Source organism: Hypomesus nipponensis, chromosome 15 (assembly GCF_054491055.1).
Source record: "Hypomesus nipponensis isolate SF chromosome 15, ASM5449105v1, whole genome shotgun sequence".
Taxonomy (NCBI): domain Eukaryota; kingdom Metazoa; phylum Chordata; class Actinopteri; order Osmeriformes; family Osmeridae; genus Hypomesus; species Hypomesus nipponensis.
In genome coordinates, this window is record NC_140375.1 from 6561929 (window position 1) to 6586026 (window position 24098).

At 48.5% G+C, this 24098-nt stretch overlaps 2 protein-coding genes across 2 annotated transcripts; one reads left to right on the top strand and one right to left on the bottom strand.

Moving 5' to 3' along the window:
• Positions 1–375: 375 nt before the first annotated feature.
• cbl (Cbl proto-oncogene) lies at positions 376–19340 on the bottom strand. The gene is made up of 16 exons (XM_084674901.1): positions 18407–19340; positions 15261–15508; positions 8077–8223; positions 7811–7967; positions 6322–6443; positions 5374–5511; positions 5063–5150; positions 4830–4961; positions 4437–4661; positions 4165–4299; positions 3652–4023; positions 3418–3512; positions 3029–3214; positions 2828–2928; positions 2481–2738; positions 376–2282 (listed from the first exon to the last, which is right to left on the bottom strand). Exons 1-16 carry the CDS (start codon positions 18551–18553, stop codon positions 1984–1986), a joined length of 2850 nt encoding a protein of 949 aa, XP_084531027.1. The 5' UTR covers positions 18554–19340; the 3' UTR covers positions 376–1983.
• Positions 19341–19714: 374 nt separating this feature from the next.
• drc12 (dynein regulatory complex subunit 12 homolog) lies at positions 19715–22802 on the top strand. The gene is made up of 6 exons (XM_084674793.1): positions 19715–19979; positions 20077–20145; positions 20748–20867; positions 21126–21218; positions 21413–21543; positions 22557–22802. Exons 1-6 carry the CDS (start codon positions 19922–19924, stop codon positions 22683–22685), a joined length of 600 nt encoding a protein of 199 aa, XP_084530919.1. The 5' UTR covers positions 19715–19921; the 3' UTR covers positions 22686–22802.
• Positions 22803–24098: the final 1296 nt, after the last annotated feature.

A 24098-nucleotide genomic window follows, 5' to 3' on the forward strand; every position in this document is an offset into this window, starting at 1 on the left:
TAGTTTTTTAAATATATATTTTTGTCTCCAGATCCCTCTTCAACACGGTGCATTAAAGAGTTCATTGTGTCTCTCAAGGCAACTTGGAAAATAAAACAAAATAAATTATGAACGGGCAGAGATCATGGATGGACAGACAGACAGGTAGACAATCAAAGCAGTACAAGGTCATTCAAGTCTGAAGAAAATCTGTGACGAAGTCATGACAACATTATAACATCCTGATCCATCTGCCTCTCACTACGCCCAACTTCTCCACATACAGGTTCCAGTCATGTGCCGCAAAGCCTTGTGGGATTTGTAGTACCTGAGATGTTTTACATGGTCAAAATGTTTTTTTTACATTTTTTTTTTTTTTTGGGGGGGGGGGGGGGGGCGAGGGGGGAGGTTAAAAACACAAAAAGCAGAGGAAGGTAGTGAGAAAAGGGAGCAAAAATGGGATGAGAAGAGAAGGAGAGACAGAGGGAAAGGAGGGAGAGAGCTGTAAGAAAGGAGAGAGCAATAAGGGGGGGTCGTCTTTAAGTGACAGTTTTTCCTGACTTCTAAAACTTTAGAAGGTGGGGCTTAGGAACAACCAATAAATGTCCCAGAGGTGCTATTACTGGTACTCCTAATAAACCACACGTCCTTATTTTCCACTTGCAATGTTCTCCGTAAACAACATTAGATACTAGGCTTGGAACAGCTCTGCTTAATATGACATGGATGCTGAAGCTGAACAATCTGAAAAACAGGGTCACAATGAAGAGTTCAACATGATGATGTCACAATGATGTCCGCACTTTCAGAGCATAAGCAGAGGCCGTCCAATCAGAGGCAATCAATCTTAAAGGGGCAGAGGGATAAAAAACATGGCCTGCCCAGAGACGTTCAAGTATGCTACATCAACAAGTCAACCACACCATGAGATACTGTCACTTTAAAACAGGGTTACGCACAATATTCACAAAATGTACATTTAAGGCTTAATTTGTTTAGCACTAACAATAGTAGCAGCATTAAAGCACTTCTGAATTAATCAATAACAATAATGATCGTTAAAATAATATATTATTATCAAAGTAATCAATGACACATTTGTTTTTCACAATGCTGGAGCGCCTAGGGAACCCATATAAGACAAGTTTTGAACGTTTTTTTCCGGCTATGACACCAGTTCAGTCTGAATCAGACAAGTAAATACCGGTTCAATCAAGATCAGACCAATTTAGACCAGATCAGGCCAGTCCATACCGGTTTGATCCTGTTCCGGTTGGGGGGAGGGGGTAGTTGGAGTGACAGAGCCATCTACATTCATGTAGTATGGAGGGAGGCTGAGAGAGAGGGGCCACAGCTAGCTTACAGACAGAGAGAGGGAACCTTAGAGAAAACACACACACACACAAACACACACACACAGCTGAAACGAACAGCATGCTACTTTAAAGAACGTGACACACCTACATCTTTCAAAAAGGTACCTAAACAATATTACTAAAGGCCATGTATGGATGGATGGATAGATCCATTTATGGATGGATGGATGGATCCATGGATGGATGAATGGAATCTGTACCTGAACCTCTCTTGGATAGGGTTACTCTCTCTCTCCCTCTCTCTGTCTATCCTGAACAAACTGTAAAACAAGACCTAATCTGAACTCATTTCACATATATATTAAACACCATTTAATATATAATTACCCATATATTAAATTCTCTCATAGTCACAAATACATTGTTTTCTGTGAGGCGTTGGTTAAAGTTTGCTGTGGAGGCCACAGTGGACCGGATGCCAATGCCCCCACCCCCCCCTTCACACCACGGCCACACCTCCTTCCCCACCTCCTCCTGACCAGAGAGGGAGAGGGAAATAGAGGAGGGTTAGACTGGGGCTGTGGTGAGGGATGGAAGGGTCAGGCCAGGTGGGCAGGGGCAGACCCTGGGGCAGAGGCTGGGGCAGAGGCTGGGGCAGACCCTGGGGCAGACCCTGGGGCAGAGGCTGCTATGTGAGAATGTGTGCGTTGGAGGGGATGGAGACAAACTCGCGCAGGATGTCCTTGGCCATCTCCACATTGTTCTGAGCGATCATCAGGGCCTTCTGGATGTCCTGCTGGGAGTAGCCCTGACTCATCAGAAGATCAATCTCACCGCTGATCTGAGGGCTGGAGGCCTCTGCTCCTCCTCCTGCTCCTCCTCCTGCTCCTGGAGGGGGGGGCACGGGGCTGGACCGGTGGTCGGAGTTGATGCGACGAGGGAGGGGCTTGGGCGGGCGTTCAGGGGCTTCGCTGGACTCACCCAACTCTGGAGAGACAGGACCATGTCAGCCAGATCCATCCACCAAACAGCCACCCACCCATTCATCCACTCATCCATTCATTCATCCACTCATCCATTCAAACAGCCCACTGTGTTATAACCCTGTATTCTAAAACCAGTGCTCCAGTCTAGTGGATGTTGTACATTCAAGTGTGAAATCTAGTGGATCCTGGCTTTCCTCACCAGCTGCAAGGCCTGGCTCCACATCCATGGACAGTCTGCTGAAGGCTGCACAGGAGGAGGAAGACGAGGAGGACGATGAAGAGGAGGAGCCCCCCAGCTCAGACAGGGTCCGCCGGGCGGGGGCCAGGGGGAGGCGGGGTTTGGGGATGTCGTATCCGTTCTCCCCTTCCTCCTTGTCCTCCTCCTCCACTTCCGTGTTGGGGCAGGGGGGGGCTCTGGGTCCGTTGGTGAGGGAGTGGGGGGGCAACTCGGAATAGTCTGGAACACACAAATAGAGGAAGGTCAATGTATTTTTGTCTGTGTGTGTGTGTGCGCGTGTGTGTATGGTTCGTCTCAGTGAGCGGTACCCGGGCTCCTGGTCTGGGCTGGGAGGGGATCAGCCTGGGACTGGATGTTGTACATGGCTTCATACATCTGAGGGCCGTCCTCCAGGTCAGCCAGCGACAGCCTGCCAATCACAGAACACAACGGGTGACTGTCAGCAGGAGCAGCCAACCACAGCAGGCAAACTGTCTCTGGATGAGGAAGTGAGGGCGGGTATACTGTACCTTGAGGTGTGAGAGCCGGACTGGTGGGTGTGGGGTATGGGGGGTCTGGGGACTGGGGGGGGCTCCCCTATGGGAGGGTTGTCCAGAGGGGGCAGGACGGGGCGTGAGGAGGGGGTCATGTAGTCCGACTCCTCGTCACTCTCGTAGGGCTCCTCTCCAGGAATCAACCTAATGGCCTGACTGGGTCTGAGAGGACAGACCATAATACTACGTTATTCATCACTGGAGAGAGGGGGAGAGAGGGATGGCAGAAAGAGAGAGAGTGATAAAGAACGAGTGAAATGAGAGCGACAGAGAGAGAGAGAGAGTGAGACGGGGAGATGAGAGAGACACGATAAAAGACAGGAGACGGAGAGACACATAGATTGAGACACAGAGAGGTGTGTTACCTGGAAGCCATAGAGTAGATGGCGCTAGCGGAGGCGGAGGGCTTGACCTTGGGGTTGTCGTAATCCTGATTGGACGAGACTGAGGCTCCAAAATTCTAAACAGGAAGAGAAGAGAGAACACACAGAACAGCTAAGACATCTAAGACCTGGACGACAAAGACATCTGTGTGTGTGTGTGTGTGTCTGAGCTTGTGTGCGTGCGTGCATATGTGTGCCTGCGTGTCCCTCTCTCACCAGTTGGTGGTCCAGGCTGAGCGAGCTGCTGTTTCTCTGGGTGTCCGAGCGCGTCTCTTCGACCGAGGGGAGGGCCAGGGGCAGGGAGTGCCTGTTGGAGAGCTCCCTGGTGGCCCCTCCCCGGACGCCACCCCCCCCCAGGCCTGGGCAAGAGGAGGAGGGGGCCTTGGGGACGGGCCGGGGGTTCCAGTCCCCCTGGCAGCGGTTCGGGGGGGTCGGGGGGGGCTTGTCCCCCGGGGTGCAGGGGAGGGGCCGCCTCTGGAGGCGCCCGTCCAGGCCGGCAGGGTGGGGGCGGTCGGGGGGAGGGGGCGGAGGGAGGTCCCGCAACGCAGGGGGGAGGGGGAGGGGCTTGTCCTTGTGGTGGGACGGTGCCTGGGGGGGGGGGGGACATGATGTCACTTCATTATGCGTGTGAGCAACTGGGTGGGTTGTGTTTGCATCTTGGTGTGTGTGTGTGTGTGTACCTTGGTGTTCTATGCATATGCGTGTACCCTGGTGTGTGTGTGTGTGTACCTTGGTGGTGGTCCCAGGGCTGGAGGCTCCGGGGGGCATGGAGGGTTGTCTGTGCTGCAGGAGGTCCAGTCTGGGAGGGACAGGGGGCAGGGAGGACTGGGGGGGCAGGGACATGGGCGAGGGGGGGCGCTCCACCTGCAACACACACACACACACACACACTTCAGTATGAGACCCAGCCAGCAACAGTCTCAGTGCAGGTCTGCGACACCTGACTGCCCCCCCCCCCCCCTTCCCCATCCAGGCCCCCCCTCCTCGCGCCCCCGTCTCACCTTGAACATACAGGCCAGGTTGCTCATCATGAGGGGGGGGTCTTCAAGACGGTCGTCGTCATCGTCGTCGTAGCTGGGGGAGGGGGCGCCCTCCGCCCCGAACATGCCCCTGCTGCCTCCGTAGGAGATCCCGCCATTGTCCTTGGGGTCGAAGGGGTCAACCACGATAGGCTCAGTCCCCTTGATCTCGCACCGGCAGAACGGACAGCCCTGGCCCTCTGACTCCTGGAGGGGAGAGGAAGAGGTGAGTGGGAGAAAAGGGGACGAAGGGGTAGAAATATTTGTTTGTGAGGACTGTACTCATGGCTGCATGCGAGTCGGTACATGTGGCTGGTGTGTTGCTGTACGAGTGTGTGTGTGTGTGTGTGTGAGAGATGAGGAGTCCCCCCCCACCTGCCATGCGGTGAGACAGGAAGTGCACATCAGGTGACCGCAGGGTTCTATCTTCACATCTTTGTCGTTCTCCGCACAGATCTTACACAGCTGGAACGTAGAACCCATCTCACAGTAGAGCTCGTACTGCTCCTGAGGAACACACAGACACACACACACAGGGTTACGAGAGAGGAGACACAGACAGAGAGCAAGAGCGAGAGAGAGAGAGGCGGAGAGAGAGATCCCGTTACCTGTGTGACTTTGATGTGGTCCTGAGGTGAGGGTTCACACAGCCCTGTGAGGTCTGGGTTCTGGGTACGGCCATCAGGGAACAGGTAGCTGGACACACACACACACATAGTAAATATCACACAGTGTTTCTCACTGTGAAAAACACTGGAGTGGGATCGATAGCAGATGCATATGCGTTGGGGGGGAGGGGGCAGAAAGCGAGAGAGAGGGAGAAGGACATGTAGGGAGAGAGAGAGAAATAAAGAAAGAGAGAAAGACGGAGAAAGAATATTCCAGAAAGCAAGTGGTATGGAGAGGCAGAGGGACTCACAATCCTTCCCTGAATCCGTCTATGAGGGCCTGGAAGAGGGGCTTGTTGTGAGGGATGGTCTGCAGGATGTTTCCATCTGCTGTTACGTAGCCTATAGCCCACTGGCCCAGCCGCGTACAGCTTAGCCTGAAGATGTAGCTGCGCACACACACACACACACACACGAGCATGGATATATATACACACACACACACACACACACACACAACTTGAGTGGCAGTCCTCATGAGCCATTATTCCATCCTAATAGGTGTCAGTTGACGAGTGGGAGGGGGGACCAGTGCGTAGAGAGGTCCTGCTGTGCTGCTCAAGAGGCTGCATGGAGCCCAGAGCTGGCCTCATCTCTCTCTCTCTACAGACCAGTCATTGTTGCTAGGTAGGATAGCAGTACCATGGTGCCCTTGGCCCTGCAGCTGGCAGTGGGTGTGTGTGTGTGGGGGAAGGGGGGGGGGCAGGGAACTGGTGCTCCGTGTCATGGTGTCACTGGCAGTAGGAGACACTGTCAGCCTTGGCTCTGTGTGTGTGTGTGTGTGTGTGTGTGTACACATGTGTGAGACTAAGCTCTGCCCATGCCGTGACCAGGGACAGTCTGGACGAGTCAGACAGGCAGCAGATTCTGCGGCGTTATAGATGATGCCTGTGAGGACAGACAGCTCTACTGTGTAGTGTGAGGACAGAGGGCTGGGCGCTGTCTCCCTCTGACAGCAGGGGGCAGCAGTGATGGGGAGAAACAAACAGGAAGTGACCCTGACACGCTGCTCTGAAGAGAGAGAACCTGCACAGTCACTGCCGTCACCTGACACCAGATCCAGAAATGGACGGCAAACCATCCCCATCTCAGACGTGTGATCTCTGTGGGAGTGTATGCATGTGTGTGCACTATTCACATGAGAGGGACAGTCTATTTGTGTGTGTGTGCTTGAGTGTACGTGTGTGCATGTGTCTCACCTGCCAGGTTTATGGATGAACTTCTGCAGTCTGGCCTTGACCTCATCGTAGGTGAGGAAGGCCATGTACCCTGGGTGAGTCACCGCCAAACTGTTCCAGTTACGCAGCAGAGACGACCACGGCTACACACACACACACACACACACACACAGGAGAGAGGGTCCCAGAGTCAGCCAGGTGAGAGACTAAAAGAAGATGAAGTACAGTAGAGGCGCCCCAAACAAGCGCCCAAACTGTTCGATGCTACACGCACACACACACACACACACTAGGAGAGGGGATGCTTCTCTCTGTACAAGTGCATCAGAGGGGCAAAGGGACACATTACAAAGTAACACTCGTCACTTTGACCTTAGCGCCAAAATTCAGGAAGCGAAAACATAATGGCAGAACCGCTTAAGACATCGTTTGAGGGATGGAATTATTCACATGACTTTGTTTTAGTTGCGCAAAAGGGCAAAAACGTAACTGTACATTGTACCCAAGCCAAAAGACCTCTCCACTGCCGCCACATCTTCAACGGCAACATGTCAACTCCAGATTAGCAGCTGAAGATCAACAGAGTGACATTGATGCTGATAAAAGTTTGCCGTTGCCACACCAGCCAAGCAGCCACGCACAACTGGACTTCCAACAGCAGGTTACCAAACCAGAGTTAAACAGGCTTGTAGTTGGGGAAATGTTGCCTGTTTCAACAGTGGAATCGCCGAACATCTTGTGTATGTCCTCATTATAATAAGAATTTGAGTTGATTTGGCAAGTAAGTTATAGTGCATTTCAGGTGATGGATTGGTTATGGAGTAATCCAAAAGTAATGTAACTAGTAGTGTACCTACTTACTTTCAGCAGTGAGTAACCTAGTGAAATAAAACATTACTTAAAAAAAAAAAGTACCTAGTAATGTGTAATATATTAATTTTTTGGAGTAACTACCCCAACTGCGGTCAGAACACAGGAGGACACAGTCCGAGTCGGTTAGGGGTCTTCAGGATGCGAGCGATGAGCTGGTGGACACCCAGACAGTATGGATGTCAGTCTGCAGTCTGTTTACCTGATTCTAGAACTGGGTTTCTCTCCATCTTCCTCTAACACCCCCCCCCCCCCTTCTCCTTCTCCATCAGGCAGGTTTACTGACACGCTGATGAGCAGAGTGACCTTGACATGCGGCTCCCTCCCTCCCTCTCTCCCTCCCTCTCTCTCTCCCCCCTCTCTTTCTCCCCCCTCTCTCTCTCTCCCCCTCTCTCTCTCTCCCCCTCTCTCTCTCTCCCCCTCTCTCTCTCCCCCTCTCTCTCTCTCCCCCTCTCTCTCTCCCCCTCTCTCTCCCCCCTCTCTCTCCCCCTCTCTCTCTCTCTCTCTCTACAGAACACAGAATCTATTTCAAGCTGCTGCACGGCTCCATATTAAGAGACTGTTCAGCTCTGCATCACAGCATCTCTCCTTTTCTCAGGGAACACAGACACACACGTTCTGTCAGCCTCAGTCACCGTACCTGGAAGAGCCTGGTGAAGATGTCGAACTCAAACACGGAGATGTAGTCGTTGCAGGTGAGGTCGATGGTGGACTTGAGGGCCATGGCCTCCAGCCCAGAGCTGATTGGATGGAACTCATGGAGCGCCTGGCGGAACACCTTCCAAGGCACGATGGTTCTGACGACAACAACAACAACAACGTCAACAAATACGACGACAATAGAATGTGTTTTCGTTTACATTTTCACCTCAAAACAAGGCACGAGAGGGATTCAAGCCCACTCACTTGTCTCCAAAAGACCTCCTCCAAAAGTCGGCAGCGTCGGCCTTGGTGATCCGGAAGTTGTCTCCCTGGAACAGGCCGTTGGGGAAGATGGCCTTTAGCTCGGCCAGCATGTGGCTGAAGATCAGAGACAGCTTGGTCAGGTTCCTCCTGTCAGGGGGGAGAGGAGGGGAGAGAGAGGGAGGGAGGGAGAGGTGAGTGCTGTGTCACACGCAGTCTAGTTTAGCACCTCGAGAAACAAGTGAGGTCATTCCTTTTTCCATCGAAGAGAGTTCGCAAGAGAGGTGGAGAAGAAAGGGGGAGAAGAGAGGTGGAGAAGAGAGGTGGAGAAGAGAGGTGGAGAAGAGAGGTGGAGAAGAGAGGTGGAGAAGAGAGGTGGAGAAGAGAGGGGGAGAAGAGAGGTGGAGAAGAGAGGTGGAGAAGAGAGGGGGAGAAGAGAGGTGGAGAAGAGAGGTGGAGAAGAGAGGTGGAGAAGAGAGGTGGAGAAGAGAGGTGGAGAAGAGAGGGGGAAGAGAGAAAAAGAGAGAAGTAGAGGAAGACATTGAGAGCTGTCTTCCTGCTCCATGTCCTGAACGGCCTCTTCTGCCTTATGGACACACGCACACACACACACACACACAGCCAAGCAGCTAACTGTTCCTGGTGGAGGTGGAGGGGAAGCCAGGACATGTCTGCTGCATGTTTCTGATTCCAGCTGCAGCAGACCAGGATGTATGTGTGTGTGTGTGTACTGTAGGTGTAAGTCAAAGTGTGTGTGTGTGTGTGTGTTGGGGGGGGGGGGGGGGTCAGGGGAGAAGAATATGTCTTTAAAAGCACAGAGAGGAAGAGGAGAGGAGGAGGAAAGGTGGAGGCCATTTATGACAGACACCGAGCTGCTTTCTAATGGAGTAAAGAGGGGGAGAGGAGGAAGACTGGAGGTACTTCAATAATATACCAGAGAGCAGAAGAGGAGGTGATTCAACCCAAGAGAGAACAGAGAGAAAGAGAGGAGAGGTGGAGTTGATTTATGATGAACCCTGAGGAGGACAACTGAGAAAAGGAGGATGCGAATAGATAAGAGGGGGGGAGGAGGGGACTTATGACAGACACGGAGGGGATTTATAATGGTATATATGGTGTGTGTGTGTGTGTGTATATATGTATATATATATATATATACACACACACTCTCTTCTTTCTTACCCCCTCTTTGCACCATTATAAATCACCTACGCGTATATATACACACACACACAGTATAATAACATACCACAGAGCAGTAGAGAAGGGGATTTAATTCAAGAGAGAACAGAGAAGATGGATAGGTGGAGGCGATTTATGATTGGGTGCAAAGGGGCGGAAAGTTTCTGGTAAATTTCGGGAAAGTTTCCACGGGAATTTTGGCTCGGGAATTTTGAAAAAAAAAAAAAAAAAAAAAAGTTGTTTTGCAAAAGCATATAACAGGAGGAGAGGTGGAGGTGAGTTATGAGAGAACACAGGAGGAGGAGGAGAGGTGGAGGTGAGTTATGAGAGAACACAGGAGGAGGAGGAGAGGTGGAGGTGAGTTATGAGAGAACACAGGAGGAGGAGGAGAGGTGGAGGTGAGTTATGAGAGAACACAGGAGGAGGAGGAGAGGTGGAGGTGAGTTATGAGAACACAGGAGGAGGAGGAGAGGTGGAGGTGAGTTATGATAGAACACAGGAGGAGGAGAGGTGGAGGTGAGTTATAAGAGAACACAGAGAGGAGGAGGAGAGGTGGAGGTGAGTTATGAGAGAACACAGGAGGAGGAGGAGAGGTGGAGGTGAGTTATGATAGAACACAGGAGGAGGAGGAGAGGTGGAGGTGAGTTATGAGAGAACACAGGAGGAGGAGGAGAGGTGGAGGTGAGTTATGAGAGAACACAGGAGGAGGAGGAGAGGTGGAGGTGAGTTATGAGAGAACACAGGAGGAGGAGGAGAGGTGGAGGTGAGTTATGAGAGAACACAGGAGGAGGAGGAGAGGTGGAGGTGAGTTATGAGAGAACACAGGAGGAGGAGGAGAGGTGGAGGTGAGTTATGAGAGAACACAGGAGGAGGAGGAGAGGTGGAGGTGAGTTATGAGAGAACACAGGAGGAGGAGGAGAGGTGGAGGTGAGTTATGAGAGAACACAGGAGGAGGAGGAGAGGTGGAGGTGAGTTATGAGAGAACACAGGAGGAGGAGGAGAGGTGGAGGTGAGTTATGAGAGAACACAGGAGGAGGAGGAGAGGTGGAGGGGTATTTATCATGGAAACTCACATAAAGAGGTCATTTCTTTGTGGAGGGTGTGCAGCATTAACATGCAGGGGAGAGAGTTGGGGGGGGGCATCACAGCTGCCCCACACTACCCACTGAGGGAGGCGAAGACGGAGGGGAGGGGGGGAGCAAAAGAGAATGTGTGTGTGAGAGAGAGAGTGGCATTACATTTTCAACCCTCAGCAGTAAAACACAAAGGAAACTGATCCTCAGAGAGAGCAGCCTCACAGCTAGCTCTCCACAGCAGAGGGACGTCTCTCTTTTCCCAGAGCAGAAATCTCTTTTTAGAGCAACAACTCTCCTTCTAGAGCAAGTCATCTCCTCGTACAGACCTCTCTCTCTCTCTCTCTCTCTCTCTCTCTCTCTCTCTCTCTCTCTCTCTCTCTCTGCCAGCCAGCCAGCTGGTCCTACTGTTGGACCTCAGTTATCTACTCTGCAAGAGGCTCCTCTCTGCTTCCTGAACTTCCTGTCTCACCAAGCCTGACTCAGAACTCCTCCCCGAGTCCCCACCCCCTCTGTTCCTCCTCTCTCCGGTTTCCTGTCAATCCTCCCTCATCCCCCACTCAGCTCCTCCTCTCTACAGTCAACTCCCATCCCTCTCTCCGCTCCTCTCTTCAGGCTCCTTTTATCCCACCCCCACCATGCCTCCTTTTAATCTCCTCTCATCCTTCTCTCCATTCCTCTTCTCTCCAGCAGCCACACATCCCCCTCACAATTTTTCAGTGTCAGCGAAAAAAAATGAAACAGCGAATGGGATTCATTTCTCTGAAGGATGACCATTCACGCGCAGGCGGCACCCCTGAGTCAGCCAATCCGATCTGTGCTGAAGCACTCGCCGCCACAGTAAAGTGTTTGTTGCCAGAGTGGCATGGTGCCCTCAGACTGGCACAAGACCCACTGTGTGTGTGTGTGTGTGTGTGTGTATGTGTGGATATGGCTGACTGGTATTATTCTAGCTCTATCCATGGTCTTGTATGCAGCCAAGCACACTGAGCTCCTAATACTGTCACAACTACAGTAGGCTACTGCAGAGACACACACACACAAACATCACACACACTCTGAAAGCCCGGCCACTGTCCTCCCTTCCTGCTCCCCTGGATTAAATAGAAGAAGAAGAAAGATCAATTCTGGGTTTCCAGGGCCCTTATGTATAAACGTTGCATACGCACGAAAAGCTTGCGTACGCTGGTTTTCACGCACACGGTGTGATGTATAAAAATATACTTGAAGTGAGAATGTGCGGGCCGTGAAAAGTGCCAAAACTCAGCAAACATTACAAATTAAAGTTTCCACTACAGTTACTGTCATAAGTCTATTCAAAAAACATAATTACCCGCACTAATAAAAGTTTGATCACTGATGTGGATGATTCATATCAAAATGCCAAAACCCAAACAGGAAATGCTATTAACTTTTTAATCTGCCACCACTTAATAACTTCTGTTAAACTTGAGGGTGTCAAATGAATGACAAAATCACTCAGGAAATGCATGTCACCCTCTGGGTATGGTTAATATTGCACGCAGGATTAAATGATATACTCGCTGTGCTGTGCAACTATACCAGACTGGCATGGGAACATGCCCTTGTCTGAGTGAGACCGGAGTCTGGCTCATCCATGACGCACAGGGGGCATGTTTCTTCATTTTGAGTTTGAAATCTGACCATTTATTCTTCATTTTTTGCTATGGTCCAGTTCTCCGAACCCACAGCATTTACGGTCCTAGTGACAGTTTTCCACTCCACCGACTTTGTATTTACATTACATGTAACCATTTAGCAGACGCTCTTATCCAGAGAGACTTACAGTAAGTACAGGGACATTCCCCCGAGGCAAGTAGGGTGAAGTGCCTATTTTGGCACGGCCCGGGAATCGAACTGGCAACGTTCAGATTACTAGCCCGATTACTAGCCCGATTCCCTAAACGCTCAGCCACCTGACTTTGTTGCTAATACCTGATGACAGCAAGCCGCCAAACAGGACACATTTTCTCACCTCCACCTCTGTTAGAACCTCGATCTCACAGTCTGTGAATGATTTTAGTGTTGTGTTAAGCCATTTTAATTCAGACAAAAATTACCTCAGAGGTGCATTTATTGGCCATCTGCATATTCATTTATGGGAGGAGGCAAGGCGAGGTCAGTGGCTCGTTCACGTGCGGTCAATCTCACGTTGATTGTGATTTATAAAGGAAAGGTGCGCAGGACCTGGCGTACGACCGGTTTTATACATGTGAATATTTCTTTACGTCGGTACTTTTGAAGTTTTGGCCGTACGCCATCTTCTGGTATGTAAGCTGTGCAATCTTTTATACATGAGGCCCCTGGATGTTCTGGATTCTCGTTGACGTGAGAAAAACCCTTTCTGTTCTGTCGTTTCACTTCTGTACAGAGCTAACCCCAGTAAAACCACGGAACCAAAACGGACTTCTTCATATCACATTATCTTACAAAGCCAGATGGAAACATGCAGGAGCCTGGTCCGATAGCACAGCGGAACATGCAAAGATTCTTTCCAGGATAGCCACTGTGGGATACATAATCAGGGGTCACCACCAGGGAAGAGACAAGGCCTGGCCAGTAATATAAACGCGACTGATAACAGCACGGTAACACACGCAGCTATCCAAATCCAAGTGTCCACCCTGTTGTCTGTGGCTAAAAATACCCCGCAGCCCCTGCTCTCGTAGCTCCATGACCAGTAAGAGTTTCCTTATTGGTGCAATCGATCCGTTAAGCAGTTCTTTCCTGCTGATCGCGATAAGGTGGGGAGATAGGCAAAGCAGGAGGCCTGGGGAGAGAGAGAGGGGCCATTGTCCGCCAGTCACACGTGTGTCTCATCAGACATGACTGGAGGGGGGCGTGGGCCTCAATGTGACGGGCATGGTAGTGGGGGGGGGGGGGTGTTGGGGGGGAACTGTCAGGGGGCTGTCAATCCATATTGACAGTGGACTATATGCCCTTTCTACTCTACCCTTGACCAGGAAGTTTGCGAGTGATTAAGTGTGTGTGTCTGTGAGAGAGGTCAGCTACTTCAGCTGAAAGGGTGGTTTACACCGGAGTGTGTTCTCTGAGTTAGCTACACTCTGCCTGTCTGTGTACTTGGCTTGATAGCTCTAGTCTGTCTGTCCAACAGCTAGCTAGCCTGCAACCCCTTTGTCTGTCTTTCTGTCAGACAGCCAGTTAACTCGCGAGCTCTTGTCTGTCTCTATTGAGCCAACAGCTGCTAGGCTTCTCCTGAGGAACCAGACCCAGGACCAACCATGCAGATCTCCTCACTCACTCCACTGCAGCTGGGCAGCAATAGCAAGTATCTGCAGTAATAAGAAGTTGCTGCTCTAAACTTAGCTACGGTGGCTGTGGGATAGTACCCATGCATATAGATAGGCCTTGGTAGTACTTCACTTCCTGTTCACCGGATGTATTAACACCAGTCCGGGAGTAGAACAGAAATTCAGATCAGACCAATGCGGACACTTGCACAACATACCACTGAGGGGGGCTGTCTACTTGACACTGATCAATGGGTGAGCAAGTTGGGAAGTGCTACTGGCAGGGGGAGGGACTGTAAGAAACAGGAAGAGGAAGTGCCCAGACAAAGCAGCCGACAGGAAGTGCTCAGTGTGCGTGTCACGGTTGATCACTAGGTCTCTCTCTCCCTCTCCCCTATAACCTTCCCTTTTCTCCCTGCCTCTACGCACAATAGCCGTCTTTGTTTCTGATCCCTACGCTGTGTGGTGTGTGTGTGTGTGTGTTCCACTTCCTCTATGAGGACCAGCTAGCAGTCTCTCCCTGCAGCCCACGCTGTAATGAAGTGATCGTGATGAGAAGGGATGTCACAGAGTAGCAGTAATGACCGCACAGAAGGATCCAATCCTTAATGAGAATCAAACTACGATGAGACAGAGACAGACAGAGAGAGAGAGAGAGGTATTCTGGGATAACGCAGCCCAATCATGTAGGGGCATCTGGAAAGAAGCAGGCGCTGACAAAGAGAACACCTCTGTTCTCATACCGCCATGTCCAGAAAGAGGATGTTCTCAACGTTTATGATGATCTATGTAAAGTAGACGTGGTTTCCACAGTGTCTGGTGACACGGTTTGCACGCTTCATTTAAATAATTTCTGTTCTTATTAAAGCGCCGGCGGTCTGGTTCTCAGTTCTTCGTTTGGACTGACAATCATCATCTTGGTCTCAGTGAGAGAGGTGGTTATAGCATTTGACTTTAATTCAACTCCTCAGAGTGTGTGAGAGAAGAGACAACGAGACTTTGTTAAACCTTGAGTCGGATAGAGCCCCTCACAACTCACTGTGAGGTTAACCAAGAGAAATACGTTTTTGATATGTAGTTACTGGGAACAAAGCTGGAGAAAAACCGAGAGGGAGAGAAGAACAAACGAGAGATAAAGAGACGAGGGGAAGAGGAGAATGGTTGCTTTCCAACGTCACTGCGACCACAAACACTTGTGTAGAAACCACAACATCCTCTCTGAGCTGAACCCAGATCAGCTCACACACACACCCCGCTACAGGTGCCTCCACTGCACTGCGAGGTAGGGTAGGGTAGAGTAGAGGGGAGTGGGGTCGAGTAGGGTAGAGTGTAGTAGAGTATAGTACAGTAGGGTAGAGTGTAGTAGAGTACAGACCAGTAGGGTAGAGTACAGGAGAATAGAGTAGAGCAGAGCAGGGTAGGAGTACAACAGAGTCAGGTAGAGCAGAGTAAAGTACAGCAGACAGAGAAGGATAAAGTTCAGCTAGCCTAGCTAGCCCAACTACAAACATTAGCGACGCCAGCAGAGCCTGGTGTTACCAGTGTTGTACTAAGCTGACCTAGTGTCACTCAAATCGACATTGCTAGCTGACCTGTGCATCACCAGTATTAGCAAAGCTAAATGACCTAGCGTTAGCTCAGCTAGCTACATCCCCCTCACCTGGGCTGGGAGTTCTCCTCGTACATTCGCTCCTTCCCCTCTTTGAAGAGGCTGATGGTCTGCTTGGTTTTCTTGGTCAAGTTCTCCATGAACACGCGGAAGTACTCGTTCTCCCCCAGTGTCTCCATTTTGCCCTCGTAGCGGGAGAGGACGGTTCGCAGGTGCTGATAGGTGTCTGGAAGCAGGTCTAGGATGTAGGGAGGACTGTTCTTCAGAGCCAGCTTAGGGTTCTGACACAGACGGACAACCTGAGAGGGTGGGGTATGGTAGGGGATGGGAGCGGATAAAGAGATGGGAGATGGAAGAGAAGAGGACTGGAGTGGTTACGTGTCCTGTCATTGATTGTTAGCATCACTGAAGTGCATGAGAGAATCCTTCTGTGAGACGTCTGATGTCTCCTGAGCTTCTGTGAGTGTCAGAGTCAGAGTACATTAGGAGAGGACAGTGCTGGCGCATACCTTATCATCCATACAGGGTTTTAATGTAATCTGCTGTGTACCATAGCACTTAGTCCAGCCACAGCACAATCAACAAGGAAGAGAGACAGAATGAGAAAATGTTCTCGGTGGAGGTGTGTGTGTGGCTGTGAGAAAAAGAACAAGAGAGAGGAAGAAAGAGTAGAAACTCTGACCATACCGAGTGTTTCTCAGATGTTGGTAAGTCTTGCTGTTTCCTGTTGGTCAACTAGTGCACATTCACACGCACAAAAAGCAGTTTTACAGCACAGTAAAACAACACACACTGTCACCAGACCACCAGGTGAAACTTACCTGTCAATCATCTACTATCCACCCACATAGTCTGTATTGAAACTGCACTTATCAAACCAGGAAGATGGGTGCCTGTTGCCTCCACCCCCCCATACACACACAACTTGTATAGTAACAAGCCCTGTGTTAGCTCTGCTCTGTGCTGTCAGTCTGGGCTTCATTCATCTTCTACTGAACATTGTGGAACCTGACTGTAGTGTGAGAGACAGAGAGGTCCATTACAGTAAGAGGGTTGTACTTCACCTCAGGTTTGAACATTATAAACCACTGTTATGTCAGAGGCATAAAGCTTTTATATAGAGCATCTATGTTCGGTGGCTTTCCCTCTTTATAAATATTGTCTTTCTCTCGCTCTCTGCCTCTTTCCTATGCTCTCTCTCTCCTCTCTTCTCTCTCCGACTTTTTCCTACTTTCTCCATCTCTCTCTCTTTCTCTCTGTCTGACTTTTTCCTACTTTCTCCATCTCTCTTTCCGTTACCAGGATGTTGCAGGTGTGAACATGAGTGAGATTTCAGACAAAAGAGTCTGGGGCTAATGGGCACCGTCTCAACCTGTCTTGGGAGAGGGAAGAAAAAGAGAAAGAGAGAGCGAAAGAGAGGCAAAGAAAGGCGACGAGAGACAGGGATGAATACTACAGTGCACCGATGCTCTGAATTCCAGACCAACTGTTGCATGTGACACATCGGCATGTAGTAGTAGCATTACAGGTAGTAATGTAAAAACCAGGGGGACAACCTGCCAACACCCTAATACCTTACCCACCATGAACAGTGGCAAACATTACCTGGCCTTGAAGGGACAATTAGATGCAAACTCTTGCTGGAGCACGGACTGCTAAAACTCCAGCCGGCTATTCAACCCAGTGTAGAAGCAGCAGGATGTATTTGACCAGAGGCCTTGTGTATTTCTATTTAAAACCACATTACGCAAGTCTTATCAAGGACTGTGGTGATTCAAACACATTCAAATACAGGCCATGAAACCTTTGTCAAGCTGCATGCCTTACCAGTTAACCAATATTGTTTAAAAGAAGTGAACCAAGACCATAGGTCGCCATCCTACGCTTTCTTCACAGTGCCTGTGGTCTGGCTGGGTCTTAGCTAGTGTGTGGGCAGACGGGGTTTGAATCTATAGTGACTTTAGTTCACACACTACAAGTCCTGTGTAGGTTTACCTCTCCACATCTCCTGTCTCTATTTTTACCTTTGTGTCAGAGGTACTGATGACTTACAGTGCATTACATTCTGTGGTAAAATGGCTAAGCTTCTTTAAAAAAAGGTACTGGAGGTCTTAGGTTACACACTAGTAAGCAAAATCTACAACCTAACTGTAAGGTAGCAGTGATACATGTTATTTTTCAATAGCAACTGTGGTTGCATTTATCAGCACACGCACACACACACTTCCTCTGCCTGAGGACAGCAGGAGAATGTTGTCTATTGATTGTGCAGAACTGCTTGTTGTTTGACAGAGAAAAGAAGAAGTGCGGCAGCAGTGTCACTTCTAGTTCAGTTAGGACTGACCTTTCCAAACTGAAGTCTGGGAGGAAGAACGGTCTTTCCCCCAGACTTCTGACCACATAAGCAGACCCTAAACACCAGTCCTGAACGGCTGGTTCTGATAGCTGGTTGTGTAGGCTGGGCCTAACCTAAGAAATAGGTTTCTAGAGAAAGAAGAGACACAAAAGACAAGTGTTCTCTTCTCCTTGCTCACAACGCAGTGTGTAAATCTCACAGGAAGCTGGAGGTCAAGCTGCTAAATTACTTTTTTCTGCAAAATGCACAGCAGTGAAATGTCTCTCCTGTGAAATAAAGAGGCCGAACCTTTGACAAGACCACATTTCATCTTCGCTTTAGTGCTGCCTAGGTGAATAGTATGTTGTCTGTTTCACTATATAAAGCTTGTGAAGTAGATATAATATTATATCCCTCAGGGCTATGTCTGCTCTATGAAGCTGTGTAGCTGAGGCAACATCACAGAGGCAAAGACAAAGCCATCGCAAGATGATGAGATGATGGTGATGATGATGACCATGTCTTCCTAGTGTCAGAGTTGTTGGTCCGTGGAATTGAATAGTACTGAGCCAGTCAATCTGTTTCATTCTAGCTAGCTGTCAGTGCTGACAGTAGACTGCATGCTTACGAAAGCATTTCAACATTTCTTTTCACTTCCACATTGTTCAAATAACTAACCAGCCAGACATATTCTAAAGCTAGACATACAGTAGACAATGCACATATATTACACACAAGCTCACTCCTAGTCTGCTAACCAGTTGTCTATTTTGTTTTCTGTTGTGAGAAAGAGCAAGCTTATCTAGCTTCCTGGCCAAAAGTAGCTTACTAGCAAAGCCTGCACCACGATCTAGTCTTATACCTTGTCCATGAGTTTCCAGCATTTCTCCACAGTCTTCTTGTCCACGGCGCAGGGCTGGTGGTGCGCGTGGAGGTGGTGATGGTGTGGCTGGAAAGCATCCTTCATCATCCCGATCAACCCACCGCCTCTCTTCAGATTTCCTGCCATGGTCAGGCACTGCTAAGGTCGGCCAGAGTGACGGTGACAACCAAGGCAGGGACCAGGGACCGCCGCCCTTCGTCCCCGGTGGGACTGACTTATGATTCGGCAACCCCCCGGCGACGACAGCGCCCGAGTCAGATTCGAGCGAGGACCCGTCGGGCGGGGGGAGAGGGTAGTATTCTATCGCAGAAAGGGTCCCATCAGTTTGCTCACCAGCCAAAAAAACTACAATGAAGCAGTACTATGATGATACCAGGCTAGTTAGCTACCTCGCTGGAACGACTGTCAATAGGCAAGCTGCGGATTTGGTTGCTCACTCAGTCCTCCTGGCTTCAACGACTGAAGCAGGCTATTTAACAAGCCAACAAAAAGAGCAGTCTATCCAGTCTTCGCAGGATTACAAAAACGTCGTCTTCTCTACGACTGGACTTCTCTAGAGTCCGATTTGCGTTCTCTCTGTGTGTCGTTCTCGCTGTCGTTCCCCTTTTCAGCTGCTCGCTCTTCTCGTTTGTGCTCTTGACGGGAAGTTGAGTGTTGGCTGGGGGCAGTCAGAGGTGTCGCTAACAGCACTAAGACATACTGGCGACCCTTGCGATGCTGCTGCTGCTGGAGAGGAAGAACAAACGCTGACGCCAGTTGACTGCAGAGAGAATTGCATAAAACTGTCGCTAAATATTATTTTAAACACGGAGAGCCAGGTTAAATAAATACAATTGAAAAAATAAACACAGCCTGGTTGTATATCCCCCTCTCTGTATGCGTGGTCGTTGCCCTTCCTGTGCAGCCCCTTCCGTTCAGCTCGAACCTCGCCCTCGCCATCTAGGGTTGCCAGGTTTGTTCACGATCCACTTTAAATGTTGCGTAAACCCCCTACTCCGGACGGTTTGTTAATGTTTTCACTTCACTGAATTTTTCTCTGTCGTTTGCTCAAGTAAACTTTAAAGAGCACAGAGACCACTGATATTGTTTTGCCATTTTATACGTCAGAGTTGTAGTGTTTTATAACCAGACGCCATGGCGAAAAAAGTCAATCTTGGCGCTAACCCAGATTATTCTCCAATTAGATTAAACATGGCAACCATGATGATTATTTCAAGAGTAGCAGCGCTGTTTAAACATGTATGTTAACTTGAATACACCTCTTGATTCTCGGCGCGCGTCTGCTCATCACCCTAACAACAGGGACGACATCCCTGCCCGCCTCTAAAAGAAAGATCCAATAACAGGACTTTTTGGACAGTTTTAAAACAAGTAATAGCGCTCTACTCAAGATACTGTGGACAAGGGAACTGCCAATCAACCCTCCCTCAATGTTGACAATCCTTATAGCAACAGTTGCGCAACATGATATAATTGGTTTGCAAAAATAAAACAATGCCTCCGAAGAAAAAAGGTCAAAGGAAGATCAAAAAGACAAAGAAACCTGAGGAGGGTATGTCCGATTTAGATGTCTCATTTAGTCTCGTCGTTTGTGTCGTTCTGTCCTGTCCGTGTCACACATCATCAAAGTCACCAGTGTTCTTGTGTAGGTGTGAATAAGCTGGACGCGCAGTACAAACGTACTGTGCTGGATGTTGAGATTCTGAGAGATCATCTTGGTGAGCCATCCGACACTAATCTGTCCTATTGCTTTTATTCATCACACCCCTGTTCAATATGTGCTTGTTGTGTCGTGTGAGTCTTTATAAATAAAGGCCTATATATATATATATATATATATATATATATATATATATATATATATATATATATATATATATATATATGTGACGTGTGTGTGCCTTTTAATTATATTATTATTATTTTATTTTTTGTAAGTGTAATGTGTGTGCACTGAATGTGTGTGTGTGTGTGTCATCCATGTGGGTATGTCTGTGTGTGCTCTATGTGTGTATGTGCTGAATGTGTTTGTGTGTACTGTATGTGTGTGTCTATGTACTGTATATGTACCGTGTGTGTATCGTATGCATGTGTGTGTATTTATCATGTACGTGTATACTGTATGTGTGTACTGTATGTGTATGTGTGTACTCCACTGTATGCGTGTGTTTTTGTACTATACGTCTATGAGTGTATGTACCGTGTCTTTGTCTGTTTGTATGCGTACTGTATGCATGTATGTGTGAATGTACTGTATGTGTGGATGTATTGCATGTGTGGATGTATTGCATGTGTGTGTATGTGTGTGTGTGTGTTCCAGCCGTGCGGTGTGATGTGGCTCGGCAGGCCCAGGCGGTCAGCAGTGAGCTGAGGGTGGAGGTCAGAGACCTGGAACAGAAGCTGAGCCACGAAAGGCAAGACCGGAGTGACGTCAGCGCAGGTCTGGTTAACCATTAACCGTTCTCAATTCCTCCGCTCACTCCCACATCTTACGTAACCGTCCACCAGACAAGAGGGAGATTTACCCCTTCTGACGACAGTTAGTATGCAACTCTCTGAATTACATATACAGCATTAACGTTCTGTAGTTTAGTTTGAAGCCAATCAGTTGTTTCTCTCCTCTGAAAGGTATGTTAAGCAGAGAGGGAGCCTTTAGCACAGAGGTTGACTGTGTCCTTGTTTCTCTACTGCCCCCCAGTGGTGTCTCGTCAGTACAACAGCATACAGACAGGTCTGACGGCCAGGGTGAAGAGGCTGGAGGAGGAAGTCATTTCTCTAAGACAACAGCTGGGTAAAGAGATATACCCATGAAACGTTTGGGGATCTATTCTCGATTGTGTGGGTGTGTTTATGTGTATGTGTGTGTGTGTGTCTGTGTGTATGTGTGAAATGTGTCCTGTGTGTTTATGTACCATGTGTCTGTGTATGCATGTGTGTATGCATACGTGTGTTTGCGTATGTATGCATGTATGTGTGTCTGTTCAGCCCAGTGTAACGAGGAGCTGAGGGCAGAGAGGGCGCAGGGGGATCTGCTACAGCAGGAGAAGGATGCTACCATCTCAGAGCTTCAGACTAGACTGGACAGCATGGAGACAGACTATGAGAAGATCCTGCATGTGAGTGGTTCTAATGTACTGATGGATCTCATATTGACGAAGACTGGTTCACAGTATTTGTAAGCAATACCCCTAACCTGATGTACAACTGCATTTACCTCGGGTGGGTTTTACCAGCCTAACATAAAAAACGCTCAACTTGGATGGATTCGGGTGCATGACCAATTGGAACATAGATGTTTCACAACTCCTGCACAGTTGCCTATCTGGAGCATATACACCCTCTGTGACAGACCCAAAAAATATGCAATCACGGGCAATAAGCAATGAAAAGGTTTGATGCAGGTAGTTTATTTCCAAGCTCGGTTCATTGGACAATCACTACTAGGAAGCATAGGTTAATGTGAAACAAAGAAGCTACAAGCTATTCCATTACATGAGCACACATCTGAAACAGTCACCAAATCTTGGTGTCCTGTATTCTCAGAATCTGGGGCCCAAGTCTCCAATGATGCCTCGTTGACCTTTGACACGCTTCCACATGCTTCCACATACCACACTAAGCCAAACAAACATAGTATCACTAATGTAGTAATTTAAACTACAAACCCAAGAGCAGTGAAGGTAATCCCTTCTCCAACTGGCCTCCTCGCATCCTGTCTGTGTGGTAGAGTTGTCTTGTTTGTAACTTCCAAAGTATTTGGCTCAAATCCCTCCTGTTACATGAGTATTGTAGTCTTGCAACAGCCAAAGCCCTGAAACCTATCACTGGACCTCAGAGAGTTCATACTTTGTCTATAATGGTAGATGCAGAAGGTTTGAGGTTCAAATTCCAGGACCTGGTGTAAAACTATATACATGTGAGTACATGATGTTGGAAGTATAGTTGACCATAATAGCTACAGTTTCTGCATCACTGTGGAAGAGTACGTGTTGTGGTGGGTGCTCTGAACTTTCAAGGCTTTTCACAAACCCTAAATCACCACATACGATCATAAAAGAGTAAGGTAAAACATAACATTTCATTTGTTAGTTGTTTGTATTGTGTCCTACCTCTGATGCTGGTTTTCCAGGACTCTCTAGACAGCCTGGCGTCCAAGCTGTGTGCAGCTCGACAGGGGTGGGAGGACCAGAGCGTCAGCCTGCACCAGGAATACAAGGTCATGCTCTCTGACTTCGGCCTCAACTCACTTGACATCTGATCGGGATTCGGAAGCCTCTGTCTGCTTCTGTCCACACCTTATTAACACACCTTGTGAAGCCATAAGCCCTGTCATAAGTGAGTCTGTGCCAATAAAAACAAATGTTTAAACTCATAAGAGATCTTATGTAAATTGTTAGACCCCCACACCAAGAATAAGACCTTCTGAAAAGCATGCATTTTCTTAGCGATGCTCACGCTGTACCACTAGTGACCACTAGATCGCACAATCGCAACACATTCAAAAGAGAATGCCTGAACAAGAAACATGAGGGACTGAAGCCTACTCAGAGACAAACAGGAGGTAGAAGAAGAATAAAAATAGCTGCGAGCAGCATTGGCGGATTCCTCCTCAAAATGGTAAAATATTGTAAAATGTACTTGTTAGAGGGTTAGACTTAACCTGACAAAGGAATATAAACCTGCATAATCCTAAATCTCTGCTTGCACATGGATTTGAGCCACTAGCCACCAGGTTATAGATGTTACACTCCAGCAAACAGAGCCACAGACACCATTCTGTTTTCAGTTTTGAATGCACTGGTTGACTGTGAATTGAACTTTATACAGTGTCCAACGCAGTCACTCACAATATCAATAAAAATACAACTTTTACACAGATGATGCAAGAAATCCGATATGCTGGCTAGATGTACCATGATCCTTACTACAAAATGCAAAAGTTCTGGCCCTTTTTGTATAGTATTTACCTAAGAGTGAGACAATACAGCGACAGGTAGCTTAGTGCTTGCTATGCAGTGGCTTACAGTTCCCCATGAGAAATTGTGACACGTACACCAAGTTTCAGAAGAATTGGACAAATGGGGTGGAAATGCCATCACTGTGAAAATTGGACAATTGGGTGTGGCCTGTGGCGCCCTCTAAGGTCAAATGCTGGCCATTTTTGGTGTGGTAGTTGTTCATGGCCTGTTGTATCAATGTGCCAAATCTCAAAATCTTTTGCCAAGGAGATATTGAGTTATTGGGCCAAATAGGTTACAAGAATAATAATATGAATACCAACAAACGGAGAAATCCTAATAACTGATCAGAAAACGCACTGGCCCAGGAAATATGATCAAGCTTTAGGCTAGAGCTGATTACAGCTCATTATCCCAGAGGGCGAGCAGATAAACAGCTAAATTCTCATCAGTCAGTTTGTTTCACAGTCTGTTGCTTTTCATCCTTGCTTCCTCTCAGAGGTGGTGAGTCATTATTCTGGGATTAAAATCTGCATTTACAGCCAATTAACACCTAGCATGTCTGAGCATTAAAGATTTATTAGGCCAAATGTCCTCTTACCCATGGATGTTGAATATGCATTGAAGTTCTGTGATGAGTGCTAATCTCTCTTAGCTTCATTGAGTGTCCCACAATGAAAGGTAATGTGTCTGTGTATTTTTTGTGTGTGTGT